The sequence below is a fragment of the Micropterus salmoides genome, unplaced genomic scaffold (genome assembly GCF_014851395.1).
Source record: "Micropterus salmoides isolate LMB-PRFRI ecotype aquatic unplaced genomic scaffold, ASM1485139v1 Ms_hic_scaffold_10, whole genome shotgun sequence".
In the NCBI taxonomy this organism is placed as follows: Eukaryota; Metazoa; Chordata; class Actinopteri; order Centrarchiformes; family Centrarchidae; genus Micropterus; species Micropterus salmoides.
This window is the reverse complement of record NW_024040041.1, coordinates 22,860,994-22,883,807: the sequence shown is the minus strand read 5'-3', so window position 1 is coordinate 22,883,807 and position 22,814 is coordinate 22,860,994. Positions and strand designations below refer to the sequence as shown.

Below are 22,814 nucleotides of genomic sequence, written 5' to 3'. Positions count from 1 at the left end.
CGGAGGTGCTTAGGCCCCAGAACAATAACTTCAGTTTTATCTGAGTTTAACATTAGAAAATTACACAAAATTAACATCCTGAAGGCACATTTGAAGTTTAGCTAACTGATGAGTTTCATCTGGCTTGATCGATAGATATAATTGAGTATCATCTGCATAACAATGAAAGTTTATGGAATATTTCCTGATAATATTGCCTAAAGGAAGCATATATAAAGTGAAGAGGATTGGTCCGAGGACAGATCCTTGTGGAACTCCATGACTAACTCTGGCATGCATGGAGGACTCATCGTTAACATGTACAAACTGAAATCGATCTGATAAATAGGACTTAAACCAGCTTAGAGCGGTTCCTTTAATGCCAATGAAATGTTCCAGTCTCTGCAATAGGACCAGATGGTCAATGGTATCAAATGCAGCACTAAGATCTAATAAAACCAGTACAGAGACAAGTCCTTTGTCTAATGCAATAAGGAGGTCGTTAGTAATTTTCACCAGTGCTGTCTCTGTGCTATGATGAGCTCTAAATCCTGACTGAAAATCCTCAAATAAACTATTGCTCTGTAGAAAGTCACACAGCTGTTTAGCAACTGCTTTCTCCAGAACCTTAGAGAGAAATGGAAGGTTAGATATAGGTCTATAGTCACATCCGGATCAAGTTTGGGCTTTTTCAGAAGAGGTTTAATTACAGCTACTTTAAAGTACTGTGGTACATAGCCTGTTGATAGAGATAGATTGATCATATCTAGTATAGAAGTGCGGACTAAGGGTAAAACATCTTTAAGCAACCTAGTCAGGATGGGGTCTAAGAGGCAGGTTGATGGCTTAGATGAAGAAAGTATTGAAGTTAGTTGGTAAAGATTGAGGGAGGCACAACAGTCTAAACATATATCTGGTTCTACAGCTGTTTCTAAGGTTCCTGAGTTTAGAGATAAGTCGGTGCCAGTTGAGGGCAGGTCTTGGTGAATTTTGTTTCTAATAGTTAGAATTTTATCATTAAAGAAGCTCATGAAGTCGTAACTACTGAGAGTGTAGTGTACAGTGCTTGCGCATTTGACTCATAAAAGTTCAAAATAGCACTGTAGCAGCAGGACAGAGGGTCAGTGACCTTCTACGGGGAGAGCAGTGATTGGTGGTTATGTAGGGACTGAACCCTTCTATAGAATTTGACCTCTAACCCCTTGTTTTGTTACCTCAGAATAGTACTGTACCCTTCTATGGGTTTGACCTTTTATTTTGCAGACTCAAACCCCTCTATGGTACCTAACAGATACCTAAACATATCCTATATAAGCTATGTTTGATGAACAGAGAGACAGAGTGGCCATCGGGCTGGGTCATTCTCCAAGCTGCTGCAGAGCTTGTAATTGATGCTGAACTCCTTGATTTAATAAACTTTTATGATCAAGAACAGTGGCAAGCGGGTTTCCTCTCAACACATCATCGCAGCATTATTGTTTGGACACCACAAGAGCTATGGGAATAGTTGGCTCAATAGAGCTGTGACTCTCTGTCAGCCTGGCTACAGTGCTGAAAAGAAACCTGGGGTTGTTCCTATTTTCCTCTATTAATGACGAGTAGTACGCTGCTCTGGCATTACGGAGGACTTTCCTATAAGTTTTAAGACTATCTTGCCAAATTAAATGAGAATTTTCCAGTTAGGTGGAACGCCAGTTCCTCTAAAGTTTCCGCAATATTTGCTTTAATTTGCGAGTTTCAGTATTATACCATGGAGCTAACCGTCTTTGTTTTAGTATTTTCTTTTTTAGAGGGGCTACAGAGTCAAGTGTCATTCGCAGCGAGCCTGCAGCACTATCAACAAGATGATCAATTTGGGAGGGACTGAAATTAGCATAGGAGTCCTCCGTTACTTTGTGACTTGATAATGAATTTAGAGCTGATGGAATTGCATCCTTAAATTTAGCTATAGCACTATCAGACAGACATCTTGTATAGAAATTTTTGCCCAATGGCGTGTAGTTCAGCAGTACAAACACAAAAGTTATCAAACAGTGGTCGGATAAAGAGGGATTCTGTGGGAACACTATTAAGTGTTCAATTTCAATACCATATAGCAAAACAAGGTCGAGGGTGTGGTTAAAACAGTGAGTCGGTTCATGAACACTGAGAGAAGCCAATGGAATCTAACAGAGAGATAAACGCAGTACTGAAGCTGTCATTCTCATCCACATGAATATTAAAATCCCCTACAATAATAACGTTGTCCGTTTTAAGGACTAAAGTTGACAAAAACTCTGCAAATTCAGATAAGAATTCAGAATACGGGCCAGGTGCTCGGTACACTATAACAAAAAGAATTGGTTGCAGTGATTTCCAACTAGGGTGTGAAAGACTAAGAACAAGGCTTTCAAATGAGTTATAATTTAGTTTAGGTTTAGAGCTGATTAGTAGGCTAGAGTCGAAGATTGCTGCAACTCCACCTCCTCGGCCTGTGCCTCGAGGAATGTGAGTATTAATATGACTGGGAGGGGTGGGTTCATTTAGGCTAGCATATTCTCCATCACCCATCCAGGTTTCAGTAAGACAAAATAGATCAATATCATAATCTGATATTAGTTCATTTACTAGTACACCTTTAGAAGAGAGAGATCTGATGTTTAAGAGTCCACATTTAATTTTCCTATTAGTTTGCACTATTGCTCTTGTGGTTTTAATTTTTATGAGGTTTTTATGCACAGCTCCTCTTCTGTTTGATTTAAATAATTTCAATGGTCGGGGGACAGACACCGTCACTATAGGATTTTCACTAAGTAACTCCTGAAATGGAGGAGCAGAGAAGTGTGTTAGACTGCGACTCTGCCTCCTGGTCTCAACTCTGGGTTTTCATAGATTTGGTCCACTAATAAACTTGGCCAGATTTCTAGAAATGAGAGCTGCTCCTTCCCGAGTGGGATGGATGCCGTCTCTCCAAATCAGACCAGGTCTTCCCCAGAAAGTCTGCCAATGATCAGGTACTCTGGGCGCTACATGACGCTCAACTGACACATATTTTTTTCCACTTCAAGCACCGATTGTACTGCTTGCTTAGGGCAGAGACGACCACAGCCAGAAATTCTGCCAAGCTTCTTGGGCATCAGCCGTGAAGAGGGACCAAACTTGGCGGCCAAACACACTTTGCATTCAGCAAGAAGCTATGATGAGATTAAAGATACACTGTCCTGAGTTTCTCTGCGAGTTTATTTATTTGTCAGTTCTGTATTTGTCATTAAGGTCTGTTGTGTTTTGGTGTTTAATCCTGTCTTGTGTTCAGTCTGCCCAGTGTTAGTTTATTTACTGTTGCCTGTCTTTTGGTTTTGATATGTGCTTGCCTTAGTTCCTGTCTGTAATTGTCTGGTGTTCTATCTAATCCTGGTTTCAGTCCTACCATGCCCCGTTATGTTGTTTTCTACTCCCTGCCTCTGTGTTCTTCTTCTGTGTTCTCGTTTAGGTTGTGTCTGTTATGATCCCTGTTATAGTTGGTTGGTGTTTGTCTGTTTACATGGGTTTCTGTTATTGTCTGGAGTTAGATTCTTGTCTGGTATTTTGTAACGTGTTCTGTCTGCCAGTCTCTCTGTTTTCCCAACTGTCTGCCTGCCTGCCTCATTAGCCTTGATCCCTGTCACCTGTGTTGCTCCCGCCCTGCTCTTAGTCCCTGGTGTATATATGTTTGGTTTTTCAGTTCAGTCCCCATCCTGTCATTGTCGTATGATGTGTGTTCTGCCAGTTACTGTGCTACCTGTTCTGCAGTTTGGATATTGCCAGTTCAATTCAATTCAATTCAAAAATTGAAGAGGAAATCACATAGATCAGTTCATGAATTTGGGTGTAGAGATCATCAGATGTGGTAACATACCCTAAAGTTATCAGGATTCTTGCATCACGCTCTGTTTGGCGTAAGCAGGCTTAATGTTGTCCAAGTTCTTTATAGCTCTTTCCAGACTACCCACCACTGTCACACCGTGATGGGCCACTTAAGGGTTTGCGAGGATAGTGGAAATGTTGCCAAATGATGAGAAGTCCATGGATACATAATCAGAACCCTGAAATAACACAATCCAAAACATTAAGATAGGCCTACAACACGTAAAACATTTTTTCCCCAAAGGGCTAATAACAATCATTAATGTCGTGTTGAATAACAATGTGTAGGACATTCATACCGAAAACAACCAATATGAAATTATTTTTTTCATAAATTCGTATCTCAAAAGAATAGACAGCTCACCTGGTTACAGCCTGCGGTCCAATTTCACCTACATCGATCTTTCCCCACAGGGATGTGATTGCGCTTCGTTCAGCATCTGTCCGCTTGACCATGTTGACGACGACCTGGGTTTTCTCAAGGTTTTTTTTTTTCGCCAAAGAAAATCTTCAATCACAAACCTTTTGCAAATGCCTGTCTTTTGGAGGTTTTTATTTATTATTTAATGCCACACCTCTCAGCCCTGGAAGCATCTGATTGGACCAGAGGCAATCAAATATTGGGTTGTATTACTTACTAATTTAGATAAGATCTTTGCAGGTTCTGGAAAAAAAATGGTAAGAATAAATTGCAAAATATTACCAAGACTGATAAATTGTGCGACTTACTGTAATTGCAATAAAATATAGGTACAATCATTTAATTTGATAGTGTTAGGACTGTGTGTTTATGTTTTTCCTGTTTTAGGCTGTTTTCATGGGTTTGGTTTTGGGTTCTGTGTTTCTGTAGTTTTATTTGATCTTGTCATGGTATGGGGTTTTGTGTTTTGTAGCCTAGTTAATTCTTTTGTTCATTCGCATGTCTAGTTTACTTAGTATCTGTCTTGTCTCTTATCTTAGTTCTTAGTCCTGCGTTTTAGTTCTGTGCCTTAGTTAATGTTTTAGTGTTTACTCCCTGTCTTTGTACTTCTGTTTTTATTACTTTTATTGTGTCTGCTTTGTGTTCAGTTTTATCCTAGTCTGTTCCCTGTTAGGTTGTAGTTTGTGTTGTTTAGTCTTCTGTCTGCTAAGTGTTCAGTTTGTGTTTATGCATATTGGTGTGGTCCTGTCTGTTCCCCCCAGTTGGTTTCACCTGCGTGTCTGTGTTCTGTCTAATCACCTCATGTCATCACCTGGTCTTGGTCCCGCCCTGCTCATTACCTGGTGTTTAAATGTTGGCTCGTTCTGTTCAGTCTTTAAGTCCTTGTCTATGTTGGGTGTTCCTGCCTGCTCCTTGACTTTGGATCATGCTCTGCCTCTTTTTGGATTTATCTTTTGGTTTGGATGTACCTTCGCTCTGATTCTTTACCTTGTGCTCTGAGGAAGCCTGTGCAGTTAAGTTTTCGTTATTTTATTGAACTGAATCCTCCCTGCCTGTGTCTGCACTTGGATCCACACCTCTGCTACCTGCCATTGCATTCAGCCCATCTTCTGACAGATAGCATTACATGTTCCAAGTTTTTTTGCATCTGTTTTAAATGTCCATTCATTATCGCCACCAGAATTAAAGGTTGCAAAATCTTTATATAACCCCTTTATACGTCCGTTAATAAAATTAACACTATTTAATATTAACAGACCTATACATACTGATATATTGTAAAATCTCAATTGTCCTGTCTTTCGCTAATAGCCTTCATTACACTGAAATATATTGCACTGTGGTTATGGACTACAAAAGGATGCCAAACTTAACACCTTACAACGCTGTAATATCCTACTTTATAATTATGAGTAGGTCTAGTCACTGAACCAGTGAGCAACAAATTAGGAACGACCTGATAATATTTCATAAGTAAAAAGACCAGGCCTAACTTATGATTAAGGAGCCTTGTTAGTTGTTAACAGTTTTTCTGGTCCAGAGTTAATTAGGAACAACTCATGAAGAAAATGATTAGTAGCCTGTGTGAATTTACAGACATACGTTTACGGACATACATTACGGATTAGTTCCCCACGCGTTCCTCACAATTTTGTGTACCATATGTTACCAAAGACATAAATTAAATTAAATCTCCATCACAAGCACTGTTGTAACACTGACATTTGAGATTGTCCATGTGCCTCCATCATATCAGGTTATTTTCATTTTGTTAAGTTGCTTTTTGTTGCACAATTTGTATGTGACCATTATTTGGTTGCCTAAATTTTCCTACAAATTAAAGTACTGAGTTTTTTTGCAATTTTGTGAGCGTTTGTAATAAAGATTGAGTTCTCTCAGAGTTGGGTTTCTATTTAATGAGATGTTTGAATAATTTGATCTTGCCTATTCAAGATCTCTTTGTGCACATCAAACCCAGTAAACATTTGTCAGCAAGGCTGTCCAAACTGTCCATTAAGTGCAACCTCTCAAATTACAAAGCCTTGTCTTTTGTCTTGCTGGATGTACATTTCAGCATATGTTTACTATATAGCTGCAGACAAATTCAAATGCATGATATTTTAATTAATGTAAAATAATACTAATAAATAAAATATACCTATATGTGAAAACAAGGAGTGGTTACTTTTATCTCAAAAACTGTCTTGGAGACTTTTGGCAATTCCTTACACGGAGGTGTGGTTTGGATTCAATACTTGGGTGTGGTGCAATTTGGTTTGAAAAAAAGACTGTTAACCAGCATCTTCATAAGAGAATATAGTCTTTCAATTCAGATAACCTGAAGAAAAGGCAGACATGAGTCTCACTGGAAAAGACAAGACTGTGGTGAGGTCTTTCTGGAAGAAAGTTTCCTCAAAGTCCGGTGACATTGGAGCTGAGGCTCTGGGCAGGTAAGCTTTCATTTATTTTCTCTTTTTTTTGTCATTGTCTAACATTTACATGCTATTTATTTTTTAGGCATTAATTCCTCTTTATTTCATCCATGTATGACAGGATGTTGCGAGTATACCCTCAGACCAAGACCTATTTTACCCACTGGGATGATCTGAACCCTAATTCCCCACAAGTGAGGAAGCATGGTGCTGTTATCATGGCAGCCGTTGGAGACGCCATCGGAAAGATTGATGACCTCGTTGGTGCTCTGTCCACCCTCAGCAAGCTGCATGCCTTCAAGCTCAGAGTGGACCCTGCCAACTTCAGGGTAAGATTGCATCAGGTCACCATTGATCGAGAGGTCATAAAAGATTTAGCCAAATTGTTTTAGACCACAATGCTTCTATGTGTTTTCTATATTAAAGTTAAAATGTGCATTAATGTCATAACAATATTGGCTCTGTATGATGTAATGTTTTTTCCCCTTGTTGCTAACTTGGATTTATGTGTTTCTTGCACACCCACAGATCTTAGCCCACAACATAATCTTGGTTATGGCCATGTACTTCCCCAGAGAGTTCACTCCAGAGGTCCATGTCTCTGTTGACAAGTTCCTGCAGAACCTGGCTCTGGCTCTGTCCGAGAAATACCGCTAAACTGCAGCCAACCAGGAGCATCAACTGGATCCATGGGGCATGTCGACCTCAACAATGTCAATGTTCCTTTTAAAATGTAGGGGCTTGGTGAATAAAACAAATACATATGAAATGTCCAGATGTCCGTCTCTTCTTCTTTGTCTTTTCTTCTTACTAAGATCATCCCCCACGCCACCTATTCATTTGCCATGTCTTGGTACACACAGGCTAGCCTACACTAAAAAAAATAATCAACTAATTATGATTAGATAATTCATGGTAACTGAGTTTCACTGGAGTAATTAATCTTATGTAATATGGTAGACTATTATTATATTTTTCTTTAGGGAAATATACTAATCTTCACAACATGCGTTAATAAATATAAAATAAATTTTAAAAAAAATAAATTGCAGCCTACAACTGTCATCAGGACTATACTGTTGGAATGACGTGCAGACTACATAATGGGCACTATTGTTACTATATGACAACATGAAACACAGCAGGTTAGTGCTGAATTCAGAGGATGCTCTGGTTGATATTACAGCCTAATAATTTGACGTCAGCAGCTGTTTGCACTCGTTTTGTCACAATTAAAGGAGCTACATTGGTGATGCGGATCAGCTCTGAAAAGATCTCAATACTCATGTACACATAAATCATACACCCGCCCCCCACCCAACTATTTCCACAGATTTACCCCACCTCTACCTGCCGAAAAGTGATCGTCTGCCGAAAACTGATTGCCGTCTGCTGGAGCTGTATTGCCCAGTCTCTTCAATCACTTTCTGGCAAGTGAAATAGCCTACTGAATTTTTTGGGTTGTATTGGCCATTTAAAGGTATTATAACAGGTAAAAAAAGAGTGGATTGGTTGGTAGGCCTACACAGCAAGTAAAATAATGCAGAGTCATAAGAATAATTGCCAAATTGTCTTCATTTTATATCTAAGTTGGCAGTAAGTCATGTTAATTAGGCTACAGCCCGTTTTCCGAATATAAACAAAGATATTACACATAGACCTACCAAACATCAGTTTTCGGCAGACGATCACTTTTCGGCACGACACCGGCCCTTTTAGCTTTGCTGGTCATTTCTTCATTGTGTTGTTTTGATTAATGTTTTCTTTAACGGTTTTCTTTAATGATTGCTATGATTTATACGTCAAAGCTAATATCGTGGGATATTTATGCAGCAAAATAAAAACAATGTAGCCTAGTTAAAAAGTTAACAGGAAATACCGAGGAAACTCTGCAGAGGAAACAGAATTCAACTTTTAGCCTGGAAATGTATCGATGCTCTGATGGAGCTCAGGATTGACAGGACGGCTGCTTTCCTCCACTGTCACTGTATGAACCTGGACTGTGTGTCAGACCTTTTGGATGTGGAGAAAAACACAGCATATTATTTAACATTAGATTCCGAAGATCCTGTCGCCGTGTCGGGAGGTTTAAATATGAAGTTACGCTGCTGTGACTCGTGCATAAATGTGCACAGCGTCTCTCTTCATGAGGATACGCTTTACCCTATTTCACCCACCTGGAAGTTAGCCAAACGTATTAATCGCCCAAAACTCTGCTCGCAAACAGCAGTGCTCTCAGTTATTGCGCGCACAACGTTTTCATGTGCTTCATGTGTTTCCCCATATCTGGACGTCTGGACACAGGTGGGGAAAAAAGTTTTTCAACTTGAAATGAGTGTTGTGACAGTGTAATCAGCTGCATCTACATGGTCCTAAAGCCTTCATTTAAGTTGATCGTGTTATCAATGTTTTTTGTTTTTCTCTATTAATTGGCTAACGCCTTCATAATTACGAAGGTCCGGACCTCGGTGCACTAATAGCTGGTTACGCCATGGTAATAAGGCAGCATCATACCCATCATGAGCAGATTGTTGCGTCAAGTCATGCGGCGGTCAGAGCCTCATGACGTGCCGGAGCGCCCTCTACTGGATTTCCGCCTATTACTTCCTTGTGGTTTCTTAATTAACCACAACGCTGGTTTGTGCGTAAAGAAAAACATAATTTATGTACATTAGACAAGTGGATATGAGCAGGCATTCCATTGATGTATTTTATCTACAGAAGGCGTCTTAATGTACGGGTTATTAAAGTGTGCTGTTGCTGTTGCATATTTGTATGGGTAAAATGGTAAATATTTTGATTGTATTGTTGTCGTTTTATGTCTATTGTCAGACTTGCTCTCCTGCTGTCTCTCTTGGCCATGGGCGCCCCTGAAAAAGAGATATTATCTGAACGGGTCCTCCCCTGGTTAAATAAAGGTTAAAGTAAATTTTATTTTAAATATACTGATGGAAAGTATTGTCAGATAGAAAACTGTTAACAATCCATTTAGATTAGAGAAATAAGTTAGATTGAAAGTGAAAGAGTAGGGCGTAGGCTACAAAAATATTAAAAATGTTAAATGGGCTTAATGTTAAATAAAAAATTGGTAATTCCCCAAGCATTTCAAGCATTTTTTAAATATTACCCCATCCTTAAACATTTTTTCTTTTCAATACTGGCCTAGGTCTTGTTGGACATGGAATTCACAAGCTATATATAATTTACTTCTAATCATGGCAGACAAGTTGCTAACGAACACAAACTGGAATAGCCTAGGCCTATCTATTTCCACAGCTTCAGGCACAATCTTACAAAGCAGGTTTGGCCGTTCCTTATCATTATTACAATCTGAAGGGCAGTTCTTGGCCAACCGACTGCCCTACTCCGTCCAGTCGCATATTTCGGGGAGGAGTTAAACGGTTCTTTTAAAAGCTGCATCTGGTACTGAACCACGCAGGACTAGTGCAGCAAATCTAGAGCCAGCAAAATGGTCGAATGGACAGACTTCGAGCGCGCCACCATCCAGGACATCTTCTCTAAGATGGACTATGAGGTGGTGGGCCCTGCAGCTCTTTGCAGGTGAGACAGCTTTTCTGTTTGTTTGTCTTTAACGGGAATGCACAAAAGTAGATGTTACATTATATTAAAAAAGAAATGCGATTCATGCATGCATGTTTTCAGGTGTCTGATCGTCTACCCCTGGACTCAGAGGTATTTCGGAAAGTTTGGAAACCTCTACAACGCCGAGGCTATAACTGCAAATCCACAGGTCGCAGCTCATGGAAAAACCATCCTCCACGGTCTGGACCGGGCTGTGAAGAACATGGACAACATCAAGGCAACCTATGCCGAGCTGAGTGTGCTGCACTCAGAGAAACTGCACGTGGACCCTGACAATTTCAGGGTAATGCAACAAGGATTAAATTAGACTGGACTTGTTATCCATAATCAACCATTATGCAAAAACGCACCACCCGCATGTTGTTGATTTGTTGTTTGTTTTTTTGCAGCTGCTGTCTGACTGCCTGACCGTAGTGGTTGCAAGTGTGATGGGGAAAGAGTTCACTAGTGAAGTGCAGGCAGCTTTTCAGAAGTTCCTGGCTGTGGTGGTGTCCTCCCTTGGAAAGCAGTACCACTAGAGAGCTGCAACAGAAGACCATCACATGCGGATCATTTGTTGAAAAGCGTTGTTTTTTTATCATGTTTCAAAAACATAAATAAATAAAACAATAAGCATATTTAAGAAGTTGTATGTCTTTTTCCATGTCTGTCGTTATATCAGGACGATGTGAAATTGATACATTTGCAAAAACAGAGGAATGCATTCTTAAAATTAATTAACCAACAAAAATTATCTGGAGAGCACAAAAACATTATTCATAAAATGATATTTTAGATAAATAACTCTTCAATTTGATTCATATTCCCTGCATTGCACAAGGGCACGAAAACGTGATTTGGGAAAACAATTAACATCTGGTATATTTATGTATATGTTCGGTGCTGAAAAAAGTATTTAAATATATATATATATATATATATAGGAGTGAGAGTTTGTCATGGTCTATTTTTGTGTTTATATAAAAGTAAAAAAACAGTTGTACTTATGTGAGTAATTATGTGTGTGATTGCAACTTCGACTAAATTATCTAAATACCACTGACGTTTCATAGAACATGACATGTTAACACTGTAAATAAAATGTTTTTATTAATTCTTGTAATTTAAAATAGGGGAGACCGAGGATGGTTGTAACACTTTTGACAAGCTAGTTACATAAATAGTGTAACTATTACTTTTGCAACACAGACAAAAAATGCATGGCTTAGTCTCAAACGCAAGGAGTAAAACTTTACAATTCACCCTATAGTCTGGGTTAGTTGTAACATGCCGTGGGGTGAAATTTAACATTATACACACACTGGCAGGGGTGTACTAGTCTGGGACTGATATTCAGCCCGGAACTTTGAGACGGAGAGGTCTTTTATGCGAGTGCCCTTTGGAGGGCGGGCAGAAATATTTTTTTGCAGTTATTATATTAATACATAGGCTATTAGTGTTTCTGTTGTATAGTGACTCAGATTATGCTGAAGACCTTCAAGAAACTTCAGGATGACACCTGCCTCCTCAGTTTGTATAAGCAAGGCAGCTCTACACTGAACAAGACAAGGTCAGGCAAGCCTGAGTCAGTCAGATGGCTAAAATACTTAAATATACTCAAAAACTACATGCATTCATTCCTGCTGGACCCCACTCTGCTTTTACTGAATGTACACCTAAATATGCAGGAGAAGAAATTAAAAAAAAAATCCATTTTCTAATTCTGAAACACACTGCCCCTGTTACTGTCACTGTTTTATCTGGTTCCATTTACTTTCTCCTCCTGCTGCTTCTCTTCCCTATCCTTCTCCTCCTCCTACTGCTGCTCCTTCTGTTCCTTCTTTCCTTCCTCATCAGCATGACAGTGGTCATCATCACCCTGTCCCTTTCCATCACCTCTACTGACCTTAACAGCTGATATACATACAAACATACAGACATCCCTTGCTTATAGAAGTTGTCTTTGTGTGATAACACATTGTAAACGGTTGTTTATAATATAGGCTATATAAATATATTGTCTAATGTATATACCTCATAAATGCATATATAAATAATTTCATATAATAAATGCATTAACCTCCTAATTGTGCACCTGTCTCTGCCTGTGCAGGGTCCTGCCTCACCTGCTACAGCAGCCTTTCTGCCAAGAAGTGGGTTAATTTGGCACATTGGCATCTTGTTCCAACATTTATTTCTTCTTAATTCTTATTTTTTCGGCATCACACATTTCTTTTTCCTCTTTCTCTCTTTCAACACATTTACCTCTGTGTTGCTCTTATCACACAACCAGCTTTCACCGCCTACAAAACCTTTGGAGATTGAACTGCCCCAGAGGATCGGCGCCATTGAGACAATTTTTTTTTTCAAGATTTCAGCAAAAACAAGGATCAGTCCTTGGGAGGGGCCACTTGTATCCCTCCAAATCTAAAATATTGGTTTGGCCCTGTATGATAGACAGCATTTGTCATCTCAGAACGTCGAATACCGACGCTTTCAGAAAAAGTGACTAAGCGTTACCTTCTAAAATTGTGCTTGCCATAGGGTGCTACTTTTCCCCATGTGGAATAAGGACTAAACTGAGCGTTTGCTGAGTGAATCAGGTGATTCATAACCTGTTCCTCAATGGAGAAAGTGGACGTGTTACAACCATCCCTGGTCTCCCCTACAGTTTAAACTCTTCCTCTTAAAATAAATACCAGTGTTAAATACAGCTTCTTTAGATGTTGCACGACAAATCTACTGCCCTTTGAGTTATTCTTCGGCATGTAGCCTATAAGTAGCCTGATATTGTTGAACATCACTGACATCTGTTAATCCAATTTAAATTCCATTAGGCCTAAATGTCTACAATGCCAGCTGTGACCCGACTTGAACCCCGTTAATCTATACCTGCACGATAGAAATTCACTCCACCACACAAACAATTTAATTTCATATTTTATTCGTATTCAGAGTGACAGACAGTATACAAGCATATATGCTGCTGTGCATCATCTGCTCCTGCTCCTGTTTGCAGTTTATCTGTATTTCTCAGACAGGGCACGAGCCAAGGCAGCCAGGAACTTGTCCATTGCCACGTGAACCTCAGGGGTGAATTCGGCGGGGAACATGATGGCACAGACCACCAGGAGGTTATGGGACAGAATCTGAGAAAAGAGGATAATGACACTTAATCCAATCGCCAATCTTAAACGTATCTTTACGAAAGACTTTCAACTTGGACATGCAGTGTTTAAACATGACAACAGAAATGACCATCGGCGACATCTACCTTGAAGTTAGCAGGGTCCACTCGCAGAGTGAAGGCATGCAGCTCACTGAGGTTCAGGAGACCTGCAGTCAGGTCGTCGATTTTGCTCACAGCATCTGCAACTCCACCCATAACAATTCCTCCGTGCTTCCTCACTGGGGCAGAGCCGGGACTCAGGTCCTTCCAGTGGGAGAAGTAAGTTTTGGTCTGCGGGTACACCGCCAGCATCCTAGGTAATAAATGTGAATACGTCAAGAAGTGAATAAATAAAACATTGACCTTTTAAGAACAGGTTACATCAGTAAGTTTGGGGTTATATTTACCTTGAAATAGCATCAGCGCCGATTGCCTCAGCACTGCCAGATGCTTTAGCCCAGAAGGCTTTGACTGTTGCCTTGTCCTTAGCAGTGAGACTCATCTTTCTTGCGTAGTTGAGGTTGAATGCCGTGAGCAGCGTGGGGGGTTCTTATAGGCTACATAAAGCAGGGCATGGGCACACCCTGGCCACCTCCAAGATAGGGCTGCTTGGCATTTGGACGGTGTCCAAATGATATGTTGCAGCTTGCATGAGATAAACACACAAAAACTGTCTTTAAAGACCTACACAAAGAATTAATCACAAGTAATTTTCAAATTGTCTGAAACTCAAAAACTATTTAATTTCAGTTCATATATATTTTTGAAATCATACAAACAAAAACATTTATAGTGACAGGCTGAAAATAACGAACTTAAACTGGACAGGGCAGGAAGACCATGGTTCAAAAGAATAATTTAATTGGCCACATGCAATTGGGGCTCCTGTATGAGAGCTTAATATCTGTTTCAGTGCCAAACTGAAAATAAGCTTTGTGAGCTTTTTCACAAAATCTAAAGAGTTAGCATGAAAAGGCATACTTCTATATATATCTTACAATTTGGACCAAATCCAAAATACGTCGCTTTTTACCCTTAGATTAAATCAATCAATAAATAAAACCTCTAATTTTAAAGCTGTTTATACAAAGAAATTACTTTTTTCCGAAATTAAAGCTTTTAGCAGTTTCATTGTTTACAGTAGCCTTCATCACTAAAAAAAATCTATGACACATTAAAAGTAAAATAACTTCTAAGTGCTGTAATAGGCCTATAGGCTTTACGCCTATTTATAATGTGCAAACTAAGATGGCAAACATGGCGTGCTAAAAGTGAAACCTATAGGCTACGTGCAAAACATCTACGACAGTCCAGCATTACTGCTTTGAAATATAGTCTTTGCAATTAATTAATATTAAAGGATTTGGTTATCAGTTGATTAACATGAAGACGAAGGTCATTTGGGGATACATTTGCTTCCAATAAATGGGCTTATCTAAAGGACAACTGGAGCCTTCAAAGGGCGGATCCGCTCAGAGGGGAAGAAGATATTTTTAAGAAAGTGCAGCAGCTTAGCTGATACAGACCGCAGCATGACCAACATTTTCTTGTGTGGTTGAAGCTGAAGTCACTTCACTCTACATTTTATTTAATTGCACTAGGTTTATCGATTACGCTAAACACCCTATCCTTTTAGTGCTCTCGTTGCAGATATGCAAAACGAGTTTAAATCTAACCAACAAGACCTTTCATAACACGCCTAGACTATTTCTTCTTTCATCCAAGGTGCTTATTGAAATTACTCAAACCCTCGGACACAGTAGGCTATAGGCTATTCAAACTGGTCCGTCTGTTACCTTGTGATTAGATTTCCTCGCTGCTCGCAATGGATCCCCTTCACTTGGAAACACCCCAAAATTGTTTTTCCTTTAGTTGAGCTTGGCAGCTATACTTCCCCTATCGATATACACAAGCACAAAAAACCTTATACGCATTTAACTGTATTTAGTGGGATTTTCTCATCAGTCAACATGTGCTTTGATAATGAAAATCTGAGTTCTTTTTATATCTACCACATGACGTTAATAGCCTACTCCTGGCAGTTACCCAGTCAACCCCAACGCAGGGATTTAGCTATTGGTACCATAGCCTACGTGAAAATTCAAAACATTGGGTTGGGACCTAATATAGGCTATATAACCGCAAAATACAGCTGATATGATACAAAGATAGTCTTATAGTTTTTAATATTTTATCTGATGCTGGTAAATGAAAAGAAATGACAAGAAAATGTATCTGGCGTTCAACAGTTATTGAGAGCCAACAAAATGCGGCGCAGGCCTATGGCTGCTCTGAGCCGGATGCACTGCGAGCGTGGATCCGGAAAAGTCCAGAGTGGGCAATAGGCCTACATTTTCCTAATATCCACAGGAAAATATTTTAGAAAGGGGCCTATATGCATTTATGTTAAACAGCGGACTATATTCCTAACTGGATTCACTGTGTCTTTTTGACTGCATCACAGTGTCTTTAATCCTCATGCCCAAGCTACCTGTCTGCTGTGGTTGAGGCTATGAGCAGTCAGTACTGAAGAGCTGAACAAATCCAGCTGTAGAAAAAAACCCCTCTTATATAGGCTACCCTGTGTGTTTGTCTCTGTGGCAAGTCTAATCATGCAAGGTATACATAATCACTCTTTAATATTTCTAAGCAATTGAGTAATTGCTTAACATGTATGTAATAACATCAATATGTGGTATAAATATTTGAGTGGTCCTTCAATATTGGGTTAGAGACCCCCTGTGGTCTTTAAAGAAACTACAAGTTTTTTTTCCCGATGTGGGAAAACAATATCAGTACAGTAAATTATATATACGGTACTAAAATGTGTTTATTATTAGGCCTAGGCTGTTTGTATAATTTATAAAGGAATCTCTAGATACTCAAGTGATCTGTATGCAGTAGGATATTTACATTGTTTATTAAACTATATTTTAGAACCCCTCATGAATAGTAAGTTGTATATAAATACGTTACTAGGATTTGTAGAGCCAAAGCATCCATTAGATTTAACAAACGTTTTTGTAAGTGAAGTTTACTCATAACAGTAGGCCTAGCCAATAGGACATGCTGAAAGTGCAGATGCAGTAAAAGGTAGGAGGCTAAAGATGCTTTAAAAAATTTTTTTTTCTTTATTGTCTTGGAAAAGGAATACACGGATCACAACTATAGCCTATTACGAAAACAACCACACAGTTTTCACCCACAGGCCGTCATGTCAAGTCAAAAACCCTGTGACTCATCTACTTCACCTTGTAATTCAGTTGATTATATAGCTCATATATCTGCCACCCTGTACGCAGGATAAGCGGTTGACGATGGATGGATGGAGATATATATATATATATATATATATATATATATATATATAGAGAGAGAGAGAGAGAGAGAGAGAGAGAGATATGCATATCATAACTTGTACACTGAATAGCATAGCCTACTTATGGCTATACAACTCATATGAGCTGGAGCGTCCCATCATTGTATTAGTTTGCTCCTTCTTTAAATATTGCAATATTGCAAGCAGAGTACGGACCTCCATTATATGACTAGAATGATCAACAGCTCCCAGGTAATGTGAGGCACAACATTGCTCGAAAAAAAACAAAAAACATGACATGACCAGCTCGGGTCCTGATCCTGCAGCTGTCAGAGGTGCTCCCCTCCCTTTCATTGCCTGCGCTAATATTACCCACCAGATGGCAGTTGCGGCCTATGAATGATCATCATAATCTTTTTGTTGGCCCCGCTTGTGTACATATACGTGGAATGTGACTCCAGTCTTACTATTGTTTTGGATGTGTAATGCCGCGTTCGAGACCGGTCGGAACTGGGATATTTCCCATTTGAAACTTCTGACCTCAAAGCGTTCCAAGTGCATGGTGGTGCACACAAAGTGTAGGCCTACACACAGTTACACCCTCAGCAGTGTTTTAGGTGTTAATTAATAAGCAGTTTAACTGCAACAACTGACACAAATAGCCTAAAGCCTACTTTACTAGTTCTGTGTACCGCTACATCAGTTGGTAACCCTCAAGTCAGTCAATGTTGTAGGTTATACTTCCTAATGTTTTGGCATTTTTAACAATAACTTTTATGCAGAGAACATGACTTTATGAGATTATTTACTGTAGCCAGCTACCTAATAGGCCTAACACATTTCTACATCAATGTACATGCAGAACAGGTTTTACCGTATGTAGGCCTATTATTTTTTTATTATTAAGTTTATGGTTTACCATTTACAATGTGTGCATCCATGGGCGCTGACCTTGTTTTGTGACGTAATTCAGCTGCTACTCGTGATACATATTTTTTCTCCGAGTTCACAAGTAGGAAATCCGACTTCAGGTGGCGTTCCAGGGTAGTTTTTCTAGTTGGAGGTCGGAAATTTCCCAGTTCCGAGTTGCCTGGAACGCAGCATAAATACATGTTACGACACCTGCTCTCAGGCTGCTACAAAGAAGGAGGATGCAACTCAAGTTTAACGATAATTAACAAAGTTATTACAGCGCCACAAAACAAAGTAATAGCGTGGCAGAGCGGTGCGGAAGGCGCAAGCACCGACACTGGCGTCTGGGTGGGCAGGCCTAAATAGGTTGGGCTCTCTGGCCAGGTGCTCCCAATCTAAAGTTTAAAGTCTAAAGTTTATTTATAAAGCGCTTTTCTCAGATAAAATCACAAAGTGCTGTACAAAAGAGTAAGTAAAAACAAACAGTATAAAATGTATATAAATATATAAAATTAAAATGACACTAGTGAAAACCCATCAACCAAAAGCCTTCTTAAATAGACATGTTTTCAGATCCTTTTTAAAAGAGACAACAGTGTCTGCCAGACGCATGGACAGGGGCAGAGCGTTCCACAGTCTGGGAGCCACAGACTGAAATGACATGTCCCCTCGTCTTAAAACGAGTCTTAGGGACTGCAAGTAGGTTCTGGCCAGAGGACCGACATGTGCGGTCAGGGGAATACGACTTCAAAAGGTCCAGGATGTAATGTGGGGCCTGACCGTTTAATGCTCTGAAAGTCAGCACTAAAATCTTAAAATCAATCCTGAATTTTACAGGGAGCCAATAAGACTGGTGTAATATGAGACCTTCGAGGGGCACCTGTTAAAAGTCTAGCAGCAGAATTTTGAACAATTTGCTATTTGTTCAAAGCTGACTTATTCAGACAGGTAAAAACAGCTTTGCAGTAGTCTTTTGATATGAAAGTGTGAATTATCATTTCCAGATCCTTCTTTGACAACATTTAGCGAATTTTTGAGATGTTCCTAAGGTGACAAAAGCAATTTCGAACGAGCTGTTTTGAGTGTGTCTCCAGGGACTTGGCCTGGTCAAACACAACCCCCAGGTTTCTGAGGCTGGATTTGACAGAAGGGCCCAGAGAGCCAAGGTGCTGTTTGATCAACGAGATCTTTTGGTTATAAAATCAGCGTTTCAGTCTTGTTTGAATTTATCTGCAAATAGTTTGTGGCTAGCCAGTCTTTGATGGAGGACACACACTCTAGAAACAGAGGCAAACGATGAAACTCAGCATCATTACAAGAACAATACAACTGAACATCGTCAGCGTAGAAATTGTATGATACATCCTTGAAACAGCCGATAATTTGACCAAGTGGCAAAATACAGTAAAAACAAAATAGGGCCCAAAACTGAACCTTGTGCCACCCTGCAGGACAAATTGGTCACATCAGACTGTACATTATTTACAGCAACATTAAAGGTTCTGTCATGAATATAGGACGAGAACCACTGAAGGACGGATCCTGATAGTCCCATCTCATTATGAAGCCGACTGATCAATATATCGTGATCCACAGTGTCAAAAGCCGAAGTCAAATCAAGAAGTGCAAGTACAGTGTAGCGGCTAGAGTCTGCTACCATCATCACATCGCAAGAGACTTTGATAAGAGCTGTTTCAGTAGAGTAAGAAATTATTTATGTACAGCAACACACAAAATTCAGGTGTTGCTGAATTGTGGTGAATATATAAGAACATTTTGATATTTTATGACCATGTAACTGATTATTTATTTTCATCTTAAATGTGCAATTGTACTACTGCCTGCCTTGTCCAGGACTCTCTTGGAAAAAGAGTTCTTCTGATTTAATAAAGGTATAATAAAACAATTTAAAATCTAAAATTGTAACAGAATATAATGCAGAGCAGCTCTCAGGAATTCTGGGTTGCTTTCAGATATGTTTCTCCTATACATCAACTTTTAATATTATCACTACTGAATCATCACACACTCAGACATGACTGACTGAGGTAACCTCTTTAAATGTGCATGTGGCATCTTTTTACGTAATCAATAATAAATTAAATCATTTTGATTCAGTTATAACCTATTTTAAAGGTCACTTTAAAATATCAGTTTTGGTTCCCAGCCAACTTTTGTTGCCTGTGCCTTTTATTATGGAGGTGAAGCCAGTCAAACCGCTTGCTTTGCAGTAGCACAGGCTGCCAATAAATGTGATTATTCCTGAAGCATTTAAATAATCTTCACAACGCAAAGAATTATTGTGGCAGTGACAGGAGAGCAGCTGATTGTTGAAGCAGGTAAACCTACATACAGAGGAAGATGTGCGTCATGCGTAAAACCCAACAGGACTGTTTTATCCACCATATTCTCTCTCTCTCTCTCTCTCTCTCTCTCTCTCTCTCTCTCTCTGCTGAGTGAAAGATCAGTGTGTGATCAGGCTGTGTGCGCTTTACAGCGTAACTGCGCACACAGCCTGGATGACAGCTCATTTCAGTTAATGAAGCAAAATGCTGACTACAGACAGGTGAAGTTATAAAAGGTATGAATGGAAAATGTAGCGAAATTAAGAGTAGTCCTACATTAGATGTACCTCTGCTGCAGACATCATCACTGCTGCCTTCAGCTAGAAGTAACAGCAGCACAAAAGAAGAAGCTGCACCGGCCTGGAGCACCGTTTTTTTTCTCTCTAAACATTTCTATAGGCTACATTTTGTCCGCGACTGATGTGGACTGTGAGTGATTGACTGGTCACTTAGTAAACCTCCTCCTATATGAGCCAGCTCCGAAATTGCCTGAGTAAGGAAGGCAATGCGAAATAAAACTTTACATTAGGAAAGAGGGGGGGACAAAACATAGATTTTGAAATGAAATATGTATAATCCACACAAATTAATTCTGATAAAGTGCAGCTCGCAGCTTCAGGTGGAGCAGAGAGGACAGACAAAGAGCTACAGCTGGATCATCTTATTCTCCGCTAATTTGCAGGAGAATAAATAATAACAATGATCTCTCGCTCGCTCCCGCGCACGTAACGTTAGTTAATAAAGTTCAATTTTCGGCCTTTTGTTATTTGATTTTTAAAAATCCTTCTGAGATCGGGGCTCAGAGAGGTCATCAATATGCAAATTAAAGTCCCCAAGGATTAAAACGCGATCTAGTTTGATGATAGACGTTAACAACTCAGAGAAATCATCAAGAAATATACGTGCAGGACCAGGGGGTCGGTAAACTAAAACACAGTAAAAGGGGTGTAGTTTCCCAACCTTACACATCTGCAGCTCAAAGGAGTCGGACGAAGCGGTGTCCATCAAACTGCAGCAGAAAGAATCCCGAAAGACCAACGCAAAGCCGCCTCCACGACGCGAAAGCGGGGAGTTCCAAACACGGAGCAGTCCGGGGGCATAGTTCTTTGAGATGAAGGTGTTCGTTCTCACGCTGCCACATCTCCGTAATGAAAATCTCCTTAATTGCCTGCAGACAGAAACACGGACACCACACAGCACACAGGTCCAACACCAATAGCTCTTGGGGCCGTCACAGTACACACAACAAGCATAAACAAACAGGACAACAAGCTCAACAAAAACAGACACAAACCACCTAGTACAGGGCGCTTTTTCAGAAAGCAGGTTCAACAAACTCTGAGTGTAAACCTGAACTAAAGGTTGACGAACTCTGAGCTGTCAAACTCCGAGTTTTCCGTCTCAGAAAGGCCGATCAGAATAAGTTCAGTCAACTCTGTTGAGCCTGCCAGAAGCGCGTGCGTGGGGATGGAAAAAAGCCATCATCAATGGAGCTTCGATACTACGATTCACCATGGCAACGGGTAAATAAAGGTAGAGCCTCCATTTGAACGGGTGGAGCTATATGAATGGGTGCCAGCGCGGACCATGATTGGCTCAAAAACGCAGGATCGATACGTTAACAATATTACATTTTATACAGCGTTGCTCATTCATCATTTACCAGACTGGAATTTCATTAATGAATTATAAAGTGCTTGAATTCTCCTTCAGCCTGTTATTCATTTTAAATAGCTACAGGCCTGTTTATTCAGCTGTAATTTGGGACTAAATGCTGGTGGCAATAACTGAAGATGAAAATATTAATCGAACAGATTAGACATAGTTTAGGCTCCTCATGGACCTGTGATTGTAAAGTGACAGTCCGACTCAGTAGGCTTATTAATGATTTTTTTTGCAATGTAAAATGTGTCCAGGTTCAAACTGACTGTGAAGTTTTAGACGTCTATGTTTCATTAATATAGGCTAATCTTGATCATTTGTCAAAACAAATTCAGACTATCAGCAGATAATGGAAAACTCACTTTTAAACTACATTTATTTGTTTCAGCTGTACCACAGTCATCCTCACTCAGAAATATTCACATCATATCCAGTTGATAACTACGATAGGAATGTTCAATCAGTGCGACTACAATATGAAATGTTATTGTTCATTGATCTGTTTTAAACAGATTAGGCCTACTTTAAACAGTGATTACTGCAGAACTGTAGCGCACGGTAAGTGTTTTGCCTTAATGTCCACAGAGTCACTGTGTTATAAAGAAGGACAGTGTAGCTTATAGATTTTATTGTGTGCTGAAGATAGCACAAGATAAATTTACGATGTCCAACTCTCTGTCCATACCTCGATGACAGATTGATCATAAAAGCGTCATGTTCAAGATCATGTTTGGGTAAACTAATAGGCTATATTTAACCGTGGTTTCGATGTTTCTAATGCCATGTTTCTAATGCGTTCCAATATGTGCTTTGATATCGACAGTAGGCCTAATTGAGGAAATGACACGGTGTGTGAGACAGCCGCTTCAAGCTCCGCAGGATGGGAGGAGTCATAAAGCTCAGCGTTTGTTGAAGTAGCCTAAACCTCCTCCCGAGCAGGTTAGGTTCACAGCGTAAGTTGCCGGGGTTACAGACCTAGAGTTTATCTGATCTCGCTCTCTGAAACCGAAAACCCAGAGTTTCCCTCATCTCAGGGTCAACTTACTACACTAAACCCGCTTTCTGAAATAGGGCCCAGATACACACATACACACAAACATAAACAAAAACA

At 39.8% G+C, this 22,814-nt stretch overlaps 3 protein-coding genes and 1 pseudogene across 3 annotated transcripts; 2 read left to right on the top strand and 2 right to left on the bottom strand.

Annotated features, from left to right (window-relative positions):
• Positions 1 to 2,869: 2,869 nt before the first annotated feature.
• LOC119891539 lies at positions 2,870 to 4,760 on the bottom strand (annotated as a pseudogene).
• A 1,811-nt stretch (positions 4,761 to 6,571) lies between these two features.
• On the top strand, positions 6,572 to 7,487 carry LOC119891533 (hemoglobin subunit alpha-A-like). Its single transcript, XM_038703251.1, has 3 exons — positions 6,572 to 6,732; positions 6,836 to 7,043; positions 7,243 to 7,487. Exons 1-3 carry the CDS (start codon positions 6,638 to 6,640, stop codon positions 7,369 to 7,371), a joined length of 432 nt encoding a protein of 143 aa, XP_038559179.1. The 5' UTR covers positions 6,572 to 6,637; the 3' UTR covers positions 7,372 to 7,487.
• A 2,628-nt stretch (positions 7,488 to 10,115) lies between these two features.
• LOC119891502 (hemoglobin subunit beta-2-like) lies at positions 10,116 to 10,937 on the top strand. Its single transcript, XM_038703204.1, has 3 exons — positions 10,116 to 10,275; positions 10,378 to 10,600; positions 10,707 to 10,937. The coding sequence occupies exons 1-3, from the start codon at positions 10,184 to 10,186 to the stop codon at positions 10,833 to 10,835; spliced, it is 444 nt and encodes a 147-aa protein (XP_038559132.1). The 5' UTR covers positions 10,116 to 10,183; the 3' UTR covers positions 10,836 to 10,937.
• Positions 10,938 to 13,223: 2,286 nt separating this feature from the next.
• On the bottom strand, positions 13,224 to 14,033 carry LOC119891526 (hemoglobin subunit alpha-1). The gene is made up of 3 exons (XM_038703239.1): positions 13,873 to 14,033; positions 13,571 to 13,778; positions 13,224 to 13,445 (listed from the first exon to the last, which is right to left on the bottom strand). Exons 1-3 carry the CDS (start codon positions 13,965 to 13,967, stop codon positions 13,317 to 13,319), a joined length of 432 nt encoding a protein of 143 aa, XP_038559167.1. The 5' UTR covers positions 13,968 to 14,033; the 3' UTR covers positions 13,224 to 13,316.
• Positions 14,034 to 22,814: the final 8,781 nt, after the last annotated feature.